The sequence below is a fragment of the Bos taurus genome, chromosome 9 (genome assembly GCF_002263795.3).
Source record: "Bos taurus isolate L1 Dominette 01449 registration number 42190680 breed Hereford chromosome 9, ARS-UCD2.0, whole genome shotgun sequence".
NCBI lineage: Eukaryota > Metazoa > Chordata > Mammalia > Artiodactyla > Bovidae > Bos > Bos taurus.
Window position 1 is genome coordinate 49268765 of NC_037336.1, and position 19332 is coordinate 49288096.

At 37.0% G+C, this 19332-nt stretch overlaps 1 protein-coding gene across 1 annotated transcript in view; it reads left to right on the forward strand.

Moving 5' to 3' along the window:
* ASCC3 (activating signal cointegrator 1 complex subunit 3) overlaps positions 1-19332 on the forward strand; it is a 332797-nt gene that overhangs the window by 171742 nt on the left and 141723 nt on the right. The window contains exon 14 of the mRNA NM_001206118.2: positions 9752-9886. Within this exon, the coding sequence (NP_001193047.1) occupies positions 9752-9886 (135 nt within the window). The remainder of the gene's footprint in view (positions 1-9751; positions 9887-19332) is intronic.

Here is a 19332-nt window from a genome sequence, read left to right on the forward strand (position 1 = left end):
GTAAAGGAATACTATTGCAAATGAAAAAATAAATGAGGAAACTTAGTATGGATGTGAAAAATATCTTCAGATGACCAGTGTCTTCAACTGGTCAGTATTGGCAGGACTGAAATGAAAACTGATTCACAGCAATCAGAATGAAGCCTTTTAGAATTACATTTACTTGATATCACAGATAAGTTAATATAATCACAGCAATAAAAATGATCTTGTTGCCTGCCTGCCCTTGTGGTATATAAATCCGAAATCCATCTGCGGTGGCACTCCTCATTCAGACTATACATCATAGAAAATGATTTGGCTACTTTCTCCATTCTCCTAAAGATAGTACTTATAGAATCATTTTAAATGCACAGAGGACAGGTTTAAGGGTTTGTTTTTGTTTTGTTTTGTTTTTTACTTCCAATGGCTGCCATTTCCTTGGACTCTCACATTTTAACATTCAACTTATTAATGACTTATAAAACCAGATTGCTTGGTCCCATCCTCCTCATTTTTGGCTCAGATGTAAGGTGATACTATTAATTGGTAATTTTAACAAGTTTCCAGAGGATACTGATGCTCTTGGTCAAGGGACACATTTTTGGAATCATTATTTGTTTAGATCATTGGGGCTTATTTCTCTTGAGGATCCTGGGTTAAGAATGTTAGGAAGAATTGAGAGCAAAACAAATAAATGGCTATGGTGGTTAGAGTCCTAACATGAACACCACGACATAAACTTCCTCACCCTCAAGCCTTATTCTTTAATCACTGCAATAGCCAATACCATATATTATAGAATGTTATATTTCTCAGCCACATTTCCTATGGAACATCTATCTGCCATGTTGTTGTATCTTTTTCAGTTATGTTGATTCTTCCTTCTTAGTGGAAATGTCTAGGGAAGAGAGTTTCATTCAAGATTTTACAGTCAATCTTTGGCCTTCCTCCTGTTCTAAAATAATCTCAGGCTTAAATATTTCTGTTAATCTCCTTTTATTCCTAGTTCATCTGGCACAACACCCTTCCAAGGTTGTTGAAGTGTTCTTTTTAATTATTTTCTGTGGTGTAAGATGGGGATTCCCAGGTGACTCAGCAGTAAAGAATCCACCCGCCAGTGCTGGAGACACAGGTTCAATCCCTGGGTTGGGAAAATCCCCTGGCAGAGGAAATGGCAACCCACTCCAGTATTCTGGCCTGGAAAATTCCATGGACAGAGGAACCTGGCAGGCTGTACAGTCCAAGGGGTCTCAGAGAGTTGGACGTTACTGAGCATGCATGCACCAAGCACATGGTGTTAGATATGCACGCACTTACGTAGATGAGGAATAAATGTTTATATAGGTGACAATTTATAGTACTCATTCACTGATCTAACCCTTTGGTCTTTAGGGTCAAATTAATTTTATTAATGTTTATTACCTTTATCATGGTGTTAATACTTACCAGCTTTGACTAAGGGTCTCCAAATTCCTATACAAAGAGTTTTAGCATCTCCTTTGAACTTGTTAGAAGTGCAAATTCTTGTCTTGCCTCAGACTTACTTATAGAAAGGGTATTGAGGGAAGGAGCAATGGTTTGTGTTTTTAATAAGCCTGCCAGGTGATTTTGATGGTTCTAAAATTTGAGCACTGTTGTCTTATTAAATGTAGTAGTTCACTTACAGGGTATCCTTAATCCTTACAGTAATCTTGTGACACTAGTAACTATGTCATAGAGGAAATGAGGATCAGAGATAAAATAATTTGTTCTCAATCACACTGCTATTTAACAAACTTCAAAGTAGAATTGTCTTTTTAAGATGATATGTCCTTCTTTCCTTTGAATACACTGAAACAGTATCAGTTACTTTAGCATTTTGGTACTGTGAGTGATTGTTGTCTGAACTTTTACTTTTCATTAATTTTAATCAGCATCTTATTTGAAAAACAGTTTCTTTGACAAGTCAAATAACAGAACCAGAACTCAAATTCACATACTTTCTTTCCTAGTCCAGAACTGATTCCCTGGTACATTCTTAAATGGCTTTTTCAACTAAAAATAAGTATATAAAATATTTTTAATTCCATTAACCTAACAAACCCCGAGTTAAAAACATAAGCAGTTCAATAAAACAGTTAAAACTTATCAGCATTATTGACTTGAATCTACTCTTCTAATCTTATTTTAATGACACATGCCCATTTAACTGCTGTTTGGTTACCAGCAGTGTTTCTAAGATTAATTTGGAGTTATTTCTGCTAAATGAAACAGTGCTGTCCTCTCTGTTAGTTATCATTTTCATATGAGCCTATTTAAATTAATTAACCAAATTAGCAAACCATAAAATCAAGTATGTTTATAGAGACCCAAAACCTTGTAATGGCTTCTATTGAAGCCTCTAGACAGAAAATTCTTAATAAGAAAAAGAGTTTATTTTACTGAACAAGACATGATGTATTCTTTAATAAAAAGAAATTGCTACTTTAAGTTGTAACTAATATTTCTCTTGGCTGCAGTAGAAAACAATTTGCAAAATGATAAGTTGACAAGTCAGACTGAAATAATTAATGAAGATTTAGGGTCATATTTTATTTTCCCTTATGTTTTCCATATCTGTTATTTTAACAGGATTTACATAATATGCTATTTGAGTTATGGAGAATAGAAATCTTGTTGTATTCTAAAACTCTTGCCCATCTGGAAAACGACCCTGGGGCAATACTAATTATATAAAATATCTTAATAATATCTGATATTTCATATGTATAGGTAAATAAAGATAGGTTATTAGGGAATCTTTGTAGTGGTGATTTTACTTATGTTTCCTTTTGAACTCCTTTTAATTTAGAAAAAGAAAACTAAGTTGGTGGTAATCATTAACTGTTTTCACACAGTAATACAGTGGTGATCTCAATAGTTGTTAATAATTAAGTTTTTAGCCCCTACCACTTGATATTTTTACTCAGTCGGTTTTAGGGAAGGACTGAGAAATCTATTTTAACAAGCCCCAGCAGTAATTCTGAGGAAGTGGCCCCTGGGCCTCAGTGTAAGAAACTTTGAAAGAGAATCTACTTCTTCAAGCTAACACACTGAAACCACAAGGGCTAAATACTCTATAGACTACCATAGCTTTTTCCATGCAGACTGCACCCAGCTTCTACACCCAGGAAGGGTCAGTTCCTAGTGATTCTGTCTTGCCATAACAGTGCAGCTCCAATTTGGTGCTTGGACAGACTTTTCATAGTTTCCCTGGTGCTCTGGCCACTGTTTGGCACTCAGTAGGTATGTGTATACATCCTGGCAAGGATGAATAAAGGAAACCAACTAGCTCCATGTTTACCATTGCTGTTATCCACACTTCATCTGTCTTTTGGATCAGTTCCCTAAATTATTTCCAGTTTTATCTCCCTCCTTAAATTGTATAGAAGGGACCATGCCTTATCCATTTTCATATGTCTCTCAACAGTATTTTACACACACATGGCCAATAAATATATATTAAGTAAAAAAAAATATTTTGTGCTTATTAAATCCAGTTTGAGTTTGAGTGAACTCCGGGAGTTGGTGATGGACAGGGAGGCCTGGCGTGCTGCGATTCATGGGGTTGCAAAGAGTCAGACACGACTGAGCGACTGAACTGAACTGAATCCATCACACAAGATTCCCATCTCTATGAGGATAGGGACTTTGTGTCTTTTTCACAGCAGTTTTCTCAGGGCTTGGTAGTGACTACATGCCCAGAAATGTTTAAGCAAATTAATAAAATATAAGTAATTTAAATAAATAAAATAATAAAATATAACTTCATTCTAATTGAGATTTTCTTAAAATTTAATGTTGGGGTAAATGAGATTTTGTGTGTGGTCAAATATATTTTTATATAAAAGAAAAAAGTCTGCCTTACTTACCCTTTAAAAAGAAATTCATAGTTGAAATGCCCTTACCTTTAAGAAGAAAAGATGGTGGAATTTGACAGATTATAAATTGGTGAAGCTTCAGCACAGCATTATGGTTAACAGAATATTCTATCTAAATTAGTATTAAACAATTTATGTCAGGAATTATGAAAATATCATAATGAACATAATGTCAACATATCTTTGGCATCCTCTGAGGTAAAGATGACTCCTCAGAAAGCTAGAAAGCCTATGAAAAGCAGATTTATTTTTTGGTTTTTTTTTTTTTTGGCAGGGGTGGTTGAAAATAAGGAAATCAAAAAATTTTCTAAGTATCCATGAAACTTACTGAAATACATTTTATCATTCCATCAGAAATATGCTTATGATCATATTTCTTTTCAAATCACATTAGTATCAGAAAATAAGTTCAGTCAGTCAGTTCAGTCACTCAGTCAAGTCCAGCTATTTGTGACCCCATGTACTGCAGCGCGACTGCAGCACACCAGGCTTCCCTGTCCATCACTAATGCCCAGAGCTTGCTCAAACTTAAGTCCATCAAGTCAGTGATGCCATCCAACCATCTCATCCTCTGTCATCCCCTTCTCCTCCTGCCTTCAATCTTTCCCAGCATCAGGGTCTTTTCCGGTGAGTCAGCTCTTTGCATCAGGTGGCCAAAATATTGGAGTTGCAGCTTCAGCCTCAGTCCTTCAAATGAACATTCAGGACTGATCTCCTTTGGGATGGACTGGTTAGATCTCCTTGCAGTCCAAGGGACTCTCAAGAGTCTTCTCCAGCACCACAGTTCAGAAGCATCAATTCTTCGGCTCTCAGCTTTATTTATAGTCCAACTTTGACATCCATACATGACTACTGGAAAAACCATAGCTTTGACTATATGGACCTTTGTCGGCAAAGTACTGTCTCTGCTTTTTAATATGCTGTCTAGGTTGGTCATAGCATTTCTTCCAAGGAGCAAGTGTCTTTTAATTTCATGGCTGCAGTCACCATCTGCAGTGATTTTGGAGCCCCCCAAAATAAAGTCTGTCACTGTTTCCATTGTTTCCCCCTCTATTTGCCATGAAGTAGTGAGACCGGATGCCATGATCTTAGTTTTCTGAATGTTGAGTTTTAAGCCAACTTTTTCACTCTCCTCTTTCCTTTTCATCAAGAAGCTCTTTATTTCTTCTTCACTTTCTGCCATAAGGGTGGTGTCATCTGCATATCTGAGGATATTGGTATTTCTTTTAGCAATCTTGAGTCCAGCTTCATCCAGCCCGGCATTTCGCATGATGTACTCTGCATATAAATTAAATAAGCAGGGTGACAATATACAGCCTTGAGGTACTCCTTTCCCGATTTGGAACCCGTCTGTTCCATGTCCGGCTCTAACTGTTGCTTCTTGATTTGCATACAGATTTCCCAGAAGGCAGGTCAGGTGGTCTGGGATTCCCATCTCTTGAAGAATTTTCCAGTTTGTTGTGGTCCACACAGTCAAAGGCTTTGGCATAGTCAATAAAGCAGAAATAGATGTTTTTCTGTAACTCTTTTGCTTTTTTGATGATCCAACGGATGTTGGCAATTTGATCTCTGGTTCTTCTGCCCTTTCTAAATCCAGATTGCACATCTAAAAGTTCTCGGTTCATGTACTGTTAAAGTCTGGCTTGGAGAATTTTGAATATTGCTTTGCTAGCATGTGAGATGAGTGCAATTGTGCAGTAGTTTGAGCATTCTTTGGCATTGCCTTTCTTTGGGATTGGAATGAAAACTGACCTTTTCCAGTCCTGTGGCCACTGCTGAGTTTTCCAAATTTGCTGGCATATTGAGTGCAGTGCTTTCACAGCATCATCTTTTAGGATATGAAATAGCTCAACTGGAATTCCATCACCTCCACTAGCTTTGTTCGTAGTGATGCTTCCTAAAGCCCACTTGACTTCGCATTCCAGGATGTCTGGCTCTAGGTGAGGGATCACAACATTGTGGTTATCTGGGTCATGAAGATCTTTTTTGTATAGTTCTTCTGTGTATTGTTGCCATCTCTTCTTAATATCTTCTGCTTCTGTTAGGTCCATACCATTTCTGTCCTTTATTGAACCCATCTTTGCATGAAATTTTCCATTGATATCTCTAATTTTCTTGAAGAGATCTATAGTCTTTCCCATTCTGTTGTTTTCCTCTATTTCTTTACATTGATCACTGAGGAAGGCTTTCTTATCTCTCCTTGTTATTCTATGGAACTCTGCATTCAAATGGGTATATCTTTTCTTTACTCCTTTGCTTTTAGCTTCTCCTTTTCTCAGCTATCTGTAAGGCCTCCTCAGACAACCATTTTGCTTTTTTGCATTTCTTTTCCTTGGGGATGGTGTTGTTCCCTGCTCCCTGTACAATGTCACGAACCTCCATCCATAGTTCTTCAGGTACTCTGTCTGTCAGATCTAATCCCTTGATCTATTTGTCACTTCCACTGTATAATCATAAGGGATTTGATTTAGATCATACTTGAAGGTCTAGTGGTTTCTCCTACTTTCTTCAATTTAAGTCTGAAATTCACAAGAAGGGGTTCATGATCTGAACCACAGCTGGATCCTGGTCTTGTTTTTGCTGACTGTATAGAGCTTCCCCATCTTTGGCTGCAAAGTATATAATCAGTCTTATTTCAGTGTTGTCCATCTAGTGATGTCCATGTGTAGAGTCATCTCTTGTGTTGTTGGAAGAAGATATTTGATATGACCAGTGCATCCTCTTGGCAAATCTCTTTAGCCTTTGCCCTGCTTCATTTTGTACTCCAAAGCCAAATTTTCTTGTTACTCCAGGTATTTCTTGACTTCCTACTTTTGCATTCTAGCCCCCTATAATGAAAAGGACATCTTTTTTGGGTGTTAGTTCTCGAAGGTCTTCATAGAACCATTGAACTTCAGCTTTTTCAGCATTACTGGTTGGGCATATACTTGGATTAATGTGATATTGAATGGTTTGCCTTGGAAATGAACAGAGGTCATTCAGTTTTTTTGAGATTGCACCCAAATACTGCATTTCAAACTCTTCTGTTAACTGTGAGGGCTACTCCATTTCTTCTAAGGGATTCTTGCCCACAGTAGTAGATATACGGGTCATCTGAGTTAAGTATGCCCATTCCTTAGAGCACTGATAAAGTGTGAATACTCCAGCTTTATGTCCTTGAAGGCTGTGATATACTTATGTTAAATTTTACCAAATGACCTAGCATGCTGGTTCTATTTTCTCTGTAAACACTTTGGGAGATTTTCGTTGAGTAACTTCTGGTCTTCTCCAGAATATCCATTCTCCTTTACTTTTAATACACCCTAATGAGTGTCACTTAAGTATTCTAGTTTCTTGAACAATAGTTATCTCAGATTTTACTTCACTATTAATTTTATCAGATCCCATATGTGAAACATTCCCTTTGACAAGTTTATTGTGGGCTAATGCGAAGAGTTGACTCATTGGAAAAGACCCTGATGCTGGGAGGAATTGGGGGCAGGAGGAGAAGGGGACAACAGAGGATGAGATGACTGGATGGCATCACTGACTCGATGTACATGAGTTTGGGTGAACTCCAAGAGTTGGTGATGGACAGGGAGGCCTGGCGTGCTGCAATTCATGGGGTCACAAAGAGTTGGACACGACTGAGTGACTGAACTGAACTGAATCATTAAGTTGGCCAAAAAGTTCATTCAGCTTTGCAATTCGATATCATGGAAAAACCTGAACAGAGTTTTTTGCCAACCCATTATAAGGTTCAGTTCAGTTCAGTCGCTCAGTCATGTCTGACTCTTTGTGACCCATGAATTGCAGCATGCCAGGCCTCCCTGTCCATCACCAACTCCCGGAGTTCACCCAAACTCATGTCCATCGAGTCAGTGATGCCATCCAGCCATCTCATCCTCTGTCGTCCCCTTCTCCTACCCCCAGTCTCTCCCAGCATCAAAGTCTTTTCCAGTGAGTCAACTCTTCACATGAAGTGGCCAAAGTATTGGAGTTTCAGCTTTAGCATCAGTCCTTCCAAAGAACACCCAGAACTGATCTCCTTTAGAATGGACTGGTTGGATCTCCTTGCAGTCCAAGGGACTCAAGAGTCTTCTCCAACACCACAATTCAAAAGCATCAGTTCTTTGACACTCAGCTTTCTTCAGAGTCCGACTCTCACATCCATACATGACCACTGGAAAAACCATAGCCTTGACTAGATGGACCTTTTTTGGCAAAGTAATGTTTCTGCTTTTGAATATGCTATCTAGGTTGGTCATAACTTTCCTTCCAAGGAGTAAGTGTCTTTTAATTTCATGGCTACAGTCACCATCTGCAGTGATTTTGGAGTCCCCAAAAATAAAGTCTGACACTGTTTCCACTGGTTCACCTTTTCCCATGAAGTGATGGGACTAGATGCCATGATCTTCGTTTTCTCAATGTTGAGCTTTAAGCCAACTTTTTCACTCTCCTCTTTCACTTTCATCAAGAGGCTTTTTAGTTCCTCTTCACTTTCTGCCATAAGAGTGGTGTCATCTGCATATCTAAGGTTATTGATATTTCTCCCGGCAATCTTGATTCCAGCTTGTGCTCCTTCCAGCCCAGCATTTCTCATGATGTACTCTGCATATATGTTAAATAAGCAGGGTGACAATATATAGCCTTGATGTACTCCTTTTCATATTTGGAACCAGTCTTTTGTTCCATGTCCAGTTCTAACTTTTGCTTCCTGACCTGCATATAGGGTTCTCAAGAGGCAGGTCAGGTGGTCTGGTATTCCCATCACTTTCAGAATTTTCCACAGTTTATTGTGATCCACACAGTCAAAGGTTACTATGGGTTAATTATATAGCATGAGCTCTAGATATGTATCATTCTGTCTCCTTTCTGGTCAGACCTCCTTCCCATTTTCACTTTTGTTGAAAGTGTATGCAGGTCAAAATGATCTCTTACTCAGGTCAACTCCCATGAGCATATTAATTTTCTGACTAAAAGCAGTCTATTACATATCCTTCTAAATGTGTAGCCTGAGATGACACCAAAGTTCCAGCTTCTGGGAAAACACAGTTGACAGAAAAACATGGAGAGGCAAGAATTAGGAATTGGTCATGGCTCTTTCAGAAGGCTGGGGTTCAACTATGAAGGGAGGGGACAGGAGAGTGGAGACCAAAGAAGAAACATCACATAGAAGAGAAGGCGGGACCTGATAGACAGCAAATGCAGACTGCCAGTCATTCCCTGATTTTACTGTCTTTTCTGCCTGACTACTATCCCTGAAAGGATGTTTATCCTCTTCCTCTTGACGAAGCATCCGGACACTCAACTTCCCCTAATTCAGATTTCCACTGTCACTTTGTAGAAAGGCTGCCACAACAGAAAATTCCAAATGCCTCTCTAGAAGCTTTGTCTTCTCCAGCAGTCCCCTAAACTCTATTTTAAAAGGTTGTTCTTAGACACGATTTCTTCCAAAGAAAAGTGATCTTTATTGTTTTCAGTTTCCTTAAACATCTTAATGATACTGGCAGTTTCATTGACTGGGGAGAATAAGGCTCTAGTATGTTTTTATACTCTGTCCTCATAATATATGATTGTGCTAATGAATCACATCGTCAGAAGAAAAATGCATAAATTAAATTTCACATTTTATATAATCCATTAATTTCATTTTGACATCTGCCTATTTTTTAGGATTAATGATAAACAAAACCATGGTATTGACTTTTATTTAACTTGCCTTTATCCAAATGCAATTTGTTCTAAAATAAGCAAATGTTGACATGTTCATAAACTAGGGGTTTATTTTGAAAAGTTAATAGTTGTTTATATACTGTGATTTCCAGACCAATATTAAGCTATCTCTTAATAAATGTGAATATTAAATCCACTGTTTTCCTTTATTTTAGGTGATGGTGTTTGTACATGCTCGAAATGCCACTGTAAGAACAGCTATGTCTCTAATAGAGAGAGCCAAGAATAATGGCCAGATTTGCTACTTTTTACCTACTCAAGGACCTGAATATGGACATGCAGAAAAACAGGTAGGGAACAAATGACAAAACGATACAAGAACTAAAATACATAATGTGCCAGATATTTTTATGAAAGATCCATGGTCTCTAATTTCCAATAAGTTAAATTATAGAATTATCATGTTATAATTTTACTTTTTTCTTGACTTTCAAAGGATCTCAGTGCTTGATGTGTTCAATTAGCACTTTTTTCTATGTGATTATAATTGTAATATTTAGTTCTCTTTAAAATATAGTTAAAGTGTAAAATAGTTAAATATTCTAAAGTCTGTTAATGTCTAATGGATTCTTCTTTTAAAGATAAGTTTTTTTAAGTTTCTAGGGTAAACATGGACAGATATAAACAAAAGCTCTTTTTTAAAAAAACATTTTATTTTATTTTGGAGTAAAACCAATTAACACTGTTATGGTAGTTTCAGGTGGACAGCAGAAGGACTCCGCCACACATACACATGTATCCATTCTCCTGCAAGCTCCCCTCCCATCCATGCTGCCACATAACATTGAGGAGTGAAAGAGTCGTGTCTGACTCTTTGCAGCCCCATAGACTGTAGCCCACCAGTCTCCTCTGTCCTTGGGCTTTCCCAGGCAAGAATCCTGGAGTGGTAGCCATTCCCTTCTCCAGGGGATCTTCCCAACCCAGGGATCAAACCCTGGCCTCCAACATCGCAGGCAGATTCTTTGCCATGTGAGCCACCAGGGAATTCCCTATAAATAACATAAACAAAAGCTCTTTTTGAGAGTGCAAGTTTGAGACCCAAAAGATTCAGAACAACTGCCTTGCTATTCAGTATATAGTCAAAGGGCCTGAAAAGTCTGGGTCCTTGTTAGAAAGGCAAAGCCTCAGCACCCCCACCCCTGTTGTGATTTACTGCCTCCTGGAAATTAGGTTGCCTTATTATGCTATCTCAGAGACGGCAATGGCACCCCACTCCAGTACTCTTGCCTGGAAAATCCCATGGATGGAGGAGCCTGGAAGGCTGCAGTCCATAGGGTCGCTGAGGGTCAGGCACGACTGAGTGACTTCACTTTCATTTTCACTTTCCTGCATTGGAGAAGGAAATGGCAACCCACTCCAATGTTCTTACCTGGAGAATCCCAGGGACGGGGGAGCCTGGTGGGCTGCCATCTCTGGGGTCGCAGAGTCCGACACGACTGAAGTAACTTAGCAGCAGCAATCTGCATTTCTGCTTGATTCCCAGAGGATATCTGCACATGATAGTTTGAGAAGCACATCTCTAGGTTATTTGGGTATTGATAGTATTCAAAGATTTACCAAACATTTTGTTTACTCATATCAAATAATGATTTAGATAGAGGGGACAGACTACAGCCTGAGGGCCAAACGTGGCAATTTTTGTAATTAGTTTGTTTTTTGTAATTAGTTTAATTAGAAAATAGTCAGAGCCCTTCCTTTATCTTCTATGAATGTCTTTACACATGGGGGGAAAATTGAGTACTTTCTATCGAGATTTACGGAGAAGGCAATGGCACACCACTCCAGTACTCTTGCCTGGAAAATACCATGGACGGAGGGGCCTGGTAGGCTGCAGTCCATGGGATCGCTAAGAGTCGGACAGGACTGAGCGACTTCACTTTCACTTTTCACTTTCATGCATTGGAGAAGGAAATGGCAACCCACTCCAGTGTTCTTGCCTGGACAATCCCAGGGACGGGGAAGCCTGGTAGGCTACCGTCTATGGGGTCACACAGAGTCAGACACGACTGAAGTGACTTAGCATAGCATAGCATAGAGAGATTTATGGCTCACAAAACCGAAAATGCCCTTTATCCCATTTGCAGAAAATTTTGCCTTGATTTAAAGCTATACAAATAAATTTTTAATTTAAAAAAAAACTGCATGCATAAAATGGTGGGAACTTCAAAATATTTTGTATGCATAAGATTGAAGTGATATTTGCTGAGCAGCTGCTACATATGCTCTTACCTTCATACTTACTAGCTTAATAAGATGTATTTGGTTATTAGGATTGTGCTGTAAATTTTACCATTTTGCACTGATATTTTAAATTCTATCTGTGATAATCTGGTACAGGTTGTTTTGAATGTCAGATTCTCTTTCAGTGTAACTACAAAATTTATGCATTTGTTTCTCTTTATAAAATTTTCTATTACATACCACTTATGCAGCTTTGTATTCTTCCAGTTATCTATTAATTATGAATTTATGAGAGTCTTTGAAAAGTCAGGTCAGCATTCATAAGTCTTGTTTCATTTTCTTTGGAAATACAGAGCAGCTCTATTGTGTTTAAAAGCCAAGCCTTGAGAGCCACCTTGTGGATTTCTGGTTATTTCATACCTCTCCATTCTGAGAGTCATTGCTGTTCTAAATCATACAAGTTTATTGTTTCATTGTGATAATATTCAGTATTTATCAAGAATTTACTTGAGCCAGGCACTGTTTTCATTGCTTTCTATTACTTACTCAGTGGTCACAACTTATGATGTAGGTTTGTACTGTTATTATCTCTTGATGTGACATATATGCATAAGTAATTGAAATATAGCATTAAATAGTCTAAAGCATATAGAAATAGTTTATGTAGAGACATTTTCAAATGATATTTATTTAAGGCCACACCACCAAACATGTAATCATAGAACTCTAAACTGGAAAAAAAAAAAAAAAGTAGAGAAATGTAGGGTTTTTCTACAGTTAGGTAGACTTGGAAACCCCTAATCATTTTATTGAACCTTTTTTTGGATATTTTTATTATACTTGATTTTTATCCTGACCTACTTGTTATTATTTTTTTGAACAAGGGTGGATTCCACCGAGATTTATTAATAAGTACATATTTTCAAGGAACATTGTCCTTGTCTCCGTTATATTTTTTAATATAGTATTTGGCTGATTGTAGCTACCCTAAAACTACCTTTCTTGTTTGCCTTTTGAAGAGATGTTCTCACTTTAGTTATCTCATTTGACAGAATGCCACTATTCTGTCTTTTAAAGATTCTCATCCCTATTTTACAAATAAGAAAACTGAGAAAAAAGAATAAATCTTCCCAGAGACTCCTGTGTAGTAAGTGGAGCTGTGATTTGAATTAGTCTGACTCCAAAGTCTGCCTTTCCACCACCCATTTCACAAACAGTGCATCCTGTTTGTCCAAAAGTGAATATATCAAACCCAACCTGTGGTTTGCTAAAGGCTTTAGAGCTTTGAGTTTGTGGTTTGGTTTTGTTTTTTTAATTAAGTGGAAGAACATTTCTTCGGCCCAACTATATCCTAAAGAAAGATTTAAAACAGTTGGCCCCTCCACCATGGAAATTATTTTATAACAAAAGATATTCTGAATGTTTTCTCAAAGCTCTAGAATTTTAGTTTATTCTTCTAGTACAGGATATATGTTTGTTCCTATTCCTTGAAATGCCTTTTAAACTTGAATAGTATTAACTTTCAAGCAATCTAAGGACACTATTACCATGGTGGTAGGAGATATTTCTTCTCATGAATTTGAAAAATGGAAAATTAAGTATTCAAAACATGAAAATTAGTAGGTAAATTTGCTATGGTAGTACATAAAAATTTAGTCTCATGACTCCTATTGCTGGAAATACAGCTCAATACCTATTGTGCCATAGCCATACTTTACTCCTAAGTGTTTAACCATCTCAATTCCTAACTCACCAAGTATGGTTTTTAAAAAGCATTTCTTCACAGTTTTATTCAACATACAGTCACTTTATTTGTTAAATAATAAATAAGACTCATTATGGATTTTTTTTCATGGAGTTGGGGGAGTGGTGTGTGTATATAATAAGGCTATGTCTGTACCTTAATCACAGCTGAAAATGAATCTCTTCTTCCCAGTAGCAGTTATATTTCAAGACCCCTCATGCCAGTCCATCTTTGATTTCTTTTTTTTTTTTTTTGCACAAAATGAATCTCTCTATGTTTCCTCCTTTATCCAAAGATATCCTTTCATTTAAAAATCCTTGTATACCTGTGGCGGATTCATTTCTTTTTCTTTTTATTTTTTTTTATTTTTTATTTATTTTTTTTTTAATTTTTAAACTTTACAATATTGTATTAGTTTTGCCAAATATCGAAATGAATCTACCACAGGTATACCCGCGTTCCCCATCCTGAACCCTCCTCCCTCCCCTACCCTCCCTCTGGGTCATCCCAGTGCACCAGCCCCAAGCATCCAGTATCATGCATCGAACCTGGACTGGTGACTCGTTTCATACATGATATTATACATGTTTCAATGCCATTCTCCCAAATCTTCCCCACCCTCTCCCTCTCCCACAGAGGCCATAAGACTGATCTATACATCGGTGTCTCTTTTGCTGTCTCGTACACAGGGTTATTGTTACCATCTTTCTAAATTCCATATATATGTGTTAGTATACTGTATTGGTGTTTTTCTTTCTGGCTTACTTCACTCTGTATAATAGGTTCCAGTTTTATCCGCCTCATTAGAACTGATTCAAATGTATTCTTTTTCATGGCTGAGTAATATTCCATTGTGTATATGTACCATAGCTTTCTTATCCATTCATCTGCTGATGGACATCTAGGTTGCTTCCATGTCCTGGCTATTATAAACAGTGCTGCGATGAACATTGGGGTACACGTGTCTCTTTCCCTTCTGGTTTCCTCAGTGTGTATGCCCAGCAGTGGGATTGCTGGATCATAAGGCAGTTCTATTTCCAGTTTTTTAAGGAATCTCCACACTGTTCTCCATAGTGGCTGTACTAGTTTGCATTCCCACCAACAGTGTAAGAGAGTTCCCTTTTCTCCACACCCTCTCCAGCATTTATTGCTTGTAGACTTTTGGATCGCAGCCATTCTGACTGGTGTGAAATGGTACCTCATAGTGGTTTTGATTTGCATTTCTCTGATAATGAGTGATGTTGAGCATCTTTTCATGTGTTTGTTAGCCATCTGTATGTCTTCTTTGGAGAAATGTCTATTTAGTTCTTTGGCCGATTTTTTGATTGGGTCATTTATTTTTCTGGAGTTGAGCTGTAGGAGTTGCTTGTATATTTTTGAGATTAGAAATTCACTCCCAGGTGCAAAACCAACTGCTATTTCCAAATTGTCCACTGAAACAGGAAAATACAGAACAGAAAGTGAAGTACTCTGAGAGTAACTTAAGCTATAAGGATGGTACTTGAATTCTCCTAGAGGAAGGGAGCATCTCAGGAATTCCAAATGAGGCCCATAGTAAGAGGGCACATTGACAAAAAGCTTTGGCTCTGACTTCACCTCAGAGGCCCTATGGCCTTAAACACCTAAACTTTCTCTTCTATCAAGTGGAATAATAATGGGGTAAATAATACCTGTTCTAGTAGTTTACTGTGAGAGACAAATGGAATGATATACGAAATTATTTTGCAAACTAGCTGAAAAATGAAAACATTACATGTCATATTATGGTAATCTACTTCTAGAAATTTACTTTGCATATTATTTTCACCCTCTCCCACAGAGAAACTCTTCTTAAGAAATCACTATTTTCGATAAGATAGAACATACTTTAGGGAATAGCGACAGTACATTGTGTTTATTCATAGAAGTTTATCATTAGGGATACAGACATTTTCACTGGGTAAGCGATTGTTTTTAATTATAATTTTAAGTTGAATAAATTATTCCAATTAGAATCTTCAGATTCTGTTTCACTCTCCATCTCAATGAAATAAATTCTTTCCTTTAGGGACAAAACTTTTAACAGGCATTAAATATTTTAGTACTAAGATGGGTATTCCCACCCACTCTGTACCATATTTCTCTGATTTATGGACATCAATGTGGTTCAATTTTTTACGTATATTAGTGATATTAAAAGTTTTCCTTATAAATAGATATGAGCTTCCATGGTAGCTCAGGCAGTAAAGAAATCACCTGCAATGCAGGAGACCCGGGTCGGGAAGATCTCCTGGAGGAGGGCATGGCAACCCACTCCAGTATTCTTGCCTGGAGAATCCTATGGACAGAGGAGCCTGGCGGGCTACAGTCCTTTGGGGTTTCAAAGAGTCAGACATGACTGAGTGACTAACACACACAGGTAGATATGGTCTATCATGCAGCAAGTCTCATGAATGTAGTTATTAGGGGTATCTATTAAGCAAATCAGAACACTAGAAAAAAGCCAGTAATGGTATGTACCCTCAAGCTACTTTGAAGTATCATTTTATGACTTTTTAATATTATCTGTATCTACCAACCATCTCCTGTTTTCATAGGTTAGCCTTAGCCTTTGCCTAAGTTATAGGAATTAGGATTTGATATAAGTTATCAGATACTTAATATTGATAGCCTTAATTATTTCTGCTTTAGCAGCTTTCCAGCATCACTATAGCCTAATAAAATTAGAATTTCCTCTTCCGGGAATAGATGATATCTGTTAGCTAAAGAGAGTAGCAGGTGCCTAATAACCCCCTTTCTCTTACTTTTTTACTTTAAATAAATGTAAAATGTTATCTCAGAGTTTATTCTTTCCTCAGGCATATCAACCCCCTTTCCTTCTGAAGGCTAATATATTAATTCTGCTGTCTGTCTGTAACCTCATAAAAAGAATGTTAAAAGTATATTAACTTTTAAGTGAAATCAAAGAAAATTAATTAAACAATAGATCTAAGTGTTTAATTGGATTTTTGGAGGCATGACTTTTTCATTTTCAAAGGGAAATAGTCACTTTAGCATAAAGACTGAATCCAGGCAAACCTGGGTTTTAATCTTGACTCACACACTCTAACATATCAGTCTTTTGCCTTCCTTGGGCTACAATTTGTCATAAACAAAATGAAAATGAGGTAACATAGATCTTGCCAGTCACATAGTAGACACTCTGTAAATGGTTATGTATGAACTTTGAAGGTAAAGAAGATGACAGCTTTAAAGGATAGTAGATGCGACAACATTTAAATTTGAAGGTTTTGGACAACAAAAAATATTATATTAAATTGTAAAAAGTAATAAATAGGTTGGGGAAATATTAGTCACAAATACAACAGACTAGTTAATATCTATATCTTTAGATGTTGTACTTACTATGTTTAATAACTAAAACATGATTTCCAATAAGTAAATGAAGAAAAGAAGGAAATAAAATAGATAAACTATGGGCAAAAATTACTAAAGTTGTATAAATTAATAGACTGTATATTCTTAAACTGAATAAATTATCAAACACTAAAAATGATAACATCAAATTCTGAAGGTGATTTGAGGATTTCGCATACTCCTAGATTTCCTGTTGCAGTAATCAGTTCAATTCTTTTTAAAAAGTTTTTGGTAACATATTTTAAGAGCCAAACTTTTTTTCAGAGCCTTTAACCTTGAAATACTAAATCTGAGAATCTTTCCTTGGAAAAGTTAATGTACACTAAGAGTTTTATCCAAACATATTATATATAATGAAAAAATTACAGACAGCTAAATATCCAAAACTAGGTGAATTTTAAAGTATGGACAGTTAATTCAATTAAATATGATATACCTACTAAGAAAACTGATTTTAGAGTATATTAGACATCCAGTTCTAAATATGTCAATTTTAGTTCAGCTGATCAAATGTGCCTCTCTAAATAAATGACCGAATGAGGCAAGACATACAATCCCACAGAGGATTTAGAAATATATATATAAGGAAAGAAAAATGTGGCATATAACATGAAAGAATGAACAGTTCAATGGGAAGACAAAAAGAGATTAATTTAAGCTGGTGGTCTTGTATTTCAGTAATCAACAACAACAAAAGAGTAATCAAGGACATTTTACAAAAAAAAAAAAAGGAAGAAAGAAAAGTAAAGGACATTCCAAGAGAAAAAGAACGAGAACATGGGCAAAGGGAACCAATTCATATATTTGAAAAATGAGAGGGTTTCTTGACCACTGGACTGTAAAGTGAAGGAAGGGCCAAGTACATAGATTTTGGTCAGAATTTAGAGGAGCGTAGAAGAGTAGTTCATTGATTAACTTTATAAACAGTGAATGATGAAAATAGCACTTTCCCAAGATGAGGACTCTATAATATTTTTTTCCAATATCAATAAGGTATACTTACTGGTAATTGTGGAAAAGAATGGTATAATTCGCGAGAAACTATTTGCCTCCTGGTTAAATTTTAGTTTTTATGATGACAGTTAAATCATTTCTTCTTAATGGATTTGAAATTATCCACATTAAAGCATATCTTATCAAGATAAATTACTTCAGAAGGCTTACAGAGGTCACTAAATTATTTATGCCATTTCCCATTACTCTTTCATTCAGGGTTTGTAACTGAGCTAAAGGTCTTGTGTTACATATGCATATTTTTTTCATCTTATGGAGTTAATTTATTTTCTTTTAATATCTTCAGTTTTTGCTGTCAGTCTTCCTTTAACCATGTATTTGTGTTAGTTTGGAAGTCAACTTTGGAAAGTGTTTGTATTTTAACCTTATTCATTTTAAAAAGTAGTCACACTGATTTTCTGTGTCACAGTTAGGGAAAAGATAAGTAAAGTCATAGAAGGAAGCTGGGGTGTGCTTTCACTGGGGGGAAAAATTTAGCATCCTCTGTGTGCTAATGGATTCTTAGCAGTTATCCATTCTGGTTTAGTTTTACTGAAAAATAAAGCCCTGTATGGGAAGTTGACTTGTGAGAACTGGAAATATAAATTCCAGGAAAACCAAGTTAGATAATTTACACTCTTGACTTCCTTTACCTTTTTACAGTTTAATGTTCTTTGTGCTGAATTTCCATGTATAGAGACACTGTATCCAGTGAGTATAGTGTTGGATCCCTGATGCCTTCCTTGGAGAATCCAGTACTCTGTTCAGAGAATGTGAACAAGGTGGATTATACCCCTCCAGCCCTCCAGAGGCTACAGAAGCCTAAAAGCCTAGCCTCCAAGTAGAGCTCACCCTGAGAAGCCAGGCAGAAAACAACTGTTGTGATACTTGAGGAAGCAGCAGGCATCTTGTATTCATAATAAATAAGTCCAGCTCCATAACTCATGGGCTTAACCATCTACCTTCATTCATTTCTTCAGATGAAACTCTTGTAAAAAAGCTTCTTATATTTATATTCCTTTCAAGGGAAGATTTTGTACAACTACCATTGTGTGTGTTTGCATGTGAGTTTCAGTATAAAAAAACTGGATCATGTTCAGTTCAGTTCAGTTAAGTCACTCAGTCGTGTCCAACTCTTTGTGACCCCATGAATCACAGCACGCCAGGCCTCCCTGTCCATCACCAACTCCTGGAGTTCACTCAGACTAACGTCCATCGAGTCAGTGATGCCATCCAGCCATCTCATCCTCTGTGTCCCCTTCTCCTCTTGCCCCCAATCCCTCCCAGCATCAGAGTCTTTTCCAATGAGTCAACTCTTCGCTTGAGGTGGCCAAAGTACTGGAGTTTCAGCTTTAGCATCATTCCTTCCAAAGAAATCCCAGGGCTGATCTCCTTCAGAATGGACTGGTTGGATCTCCTTGC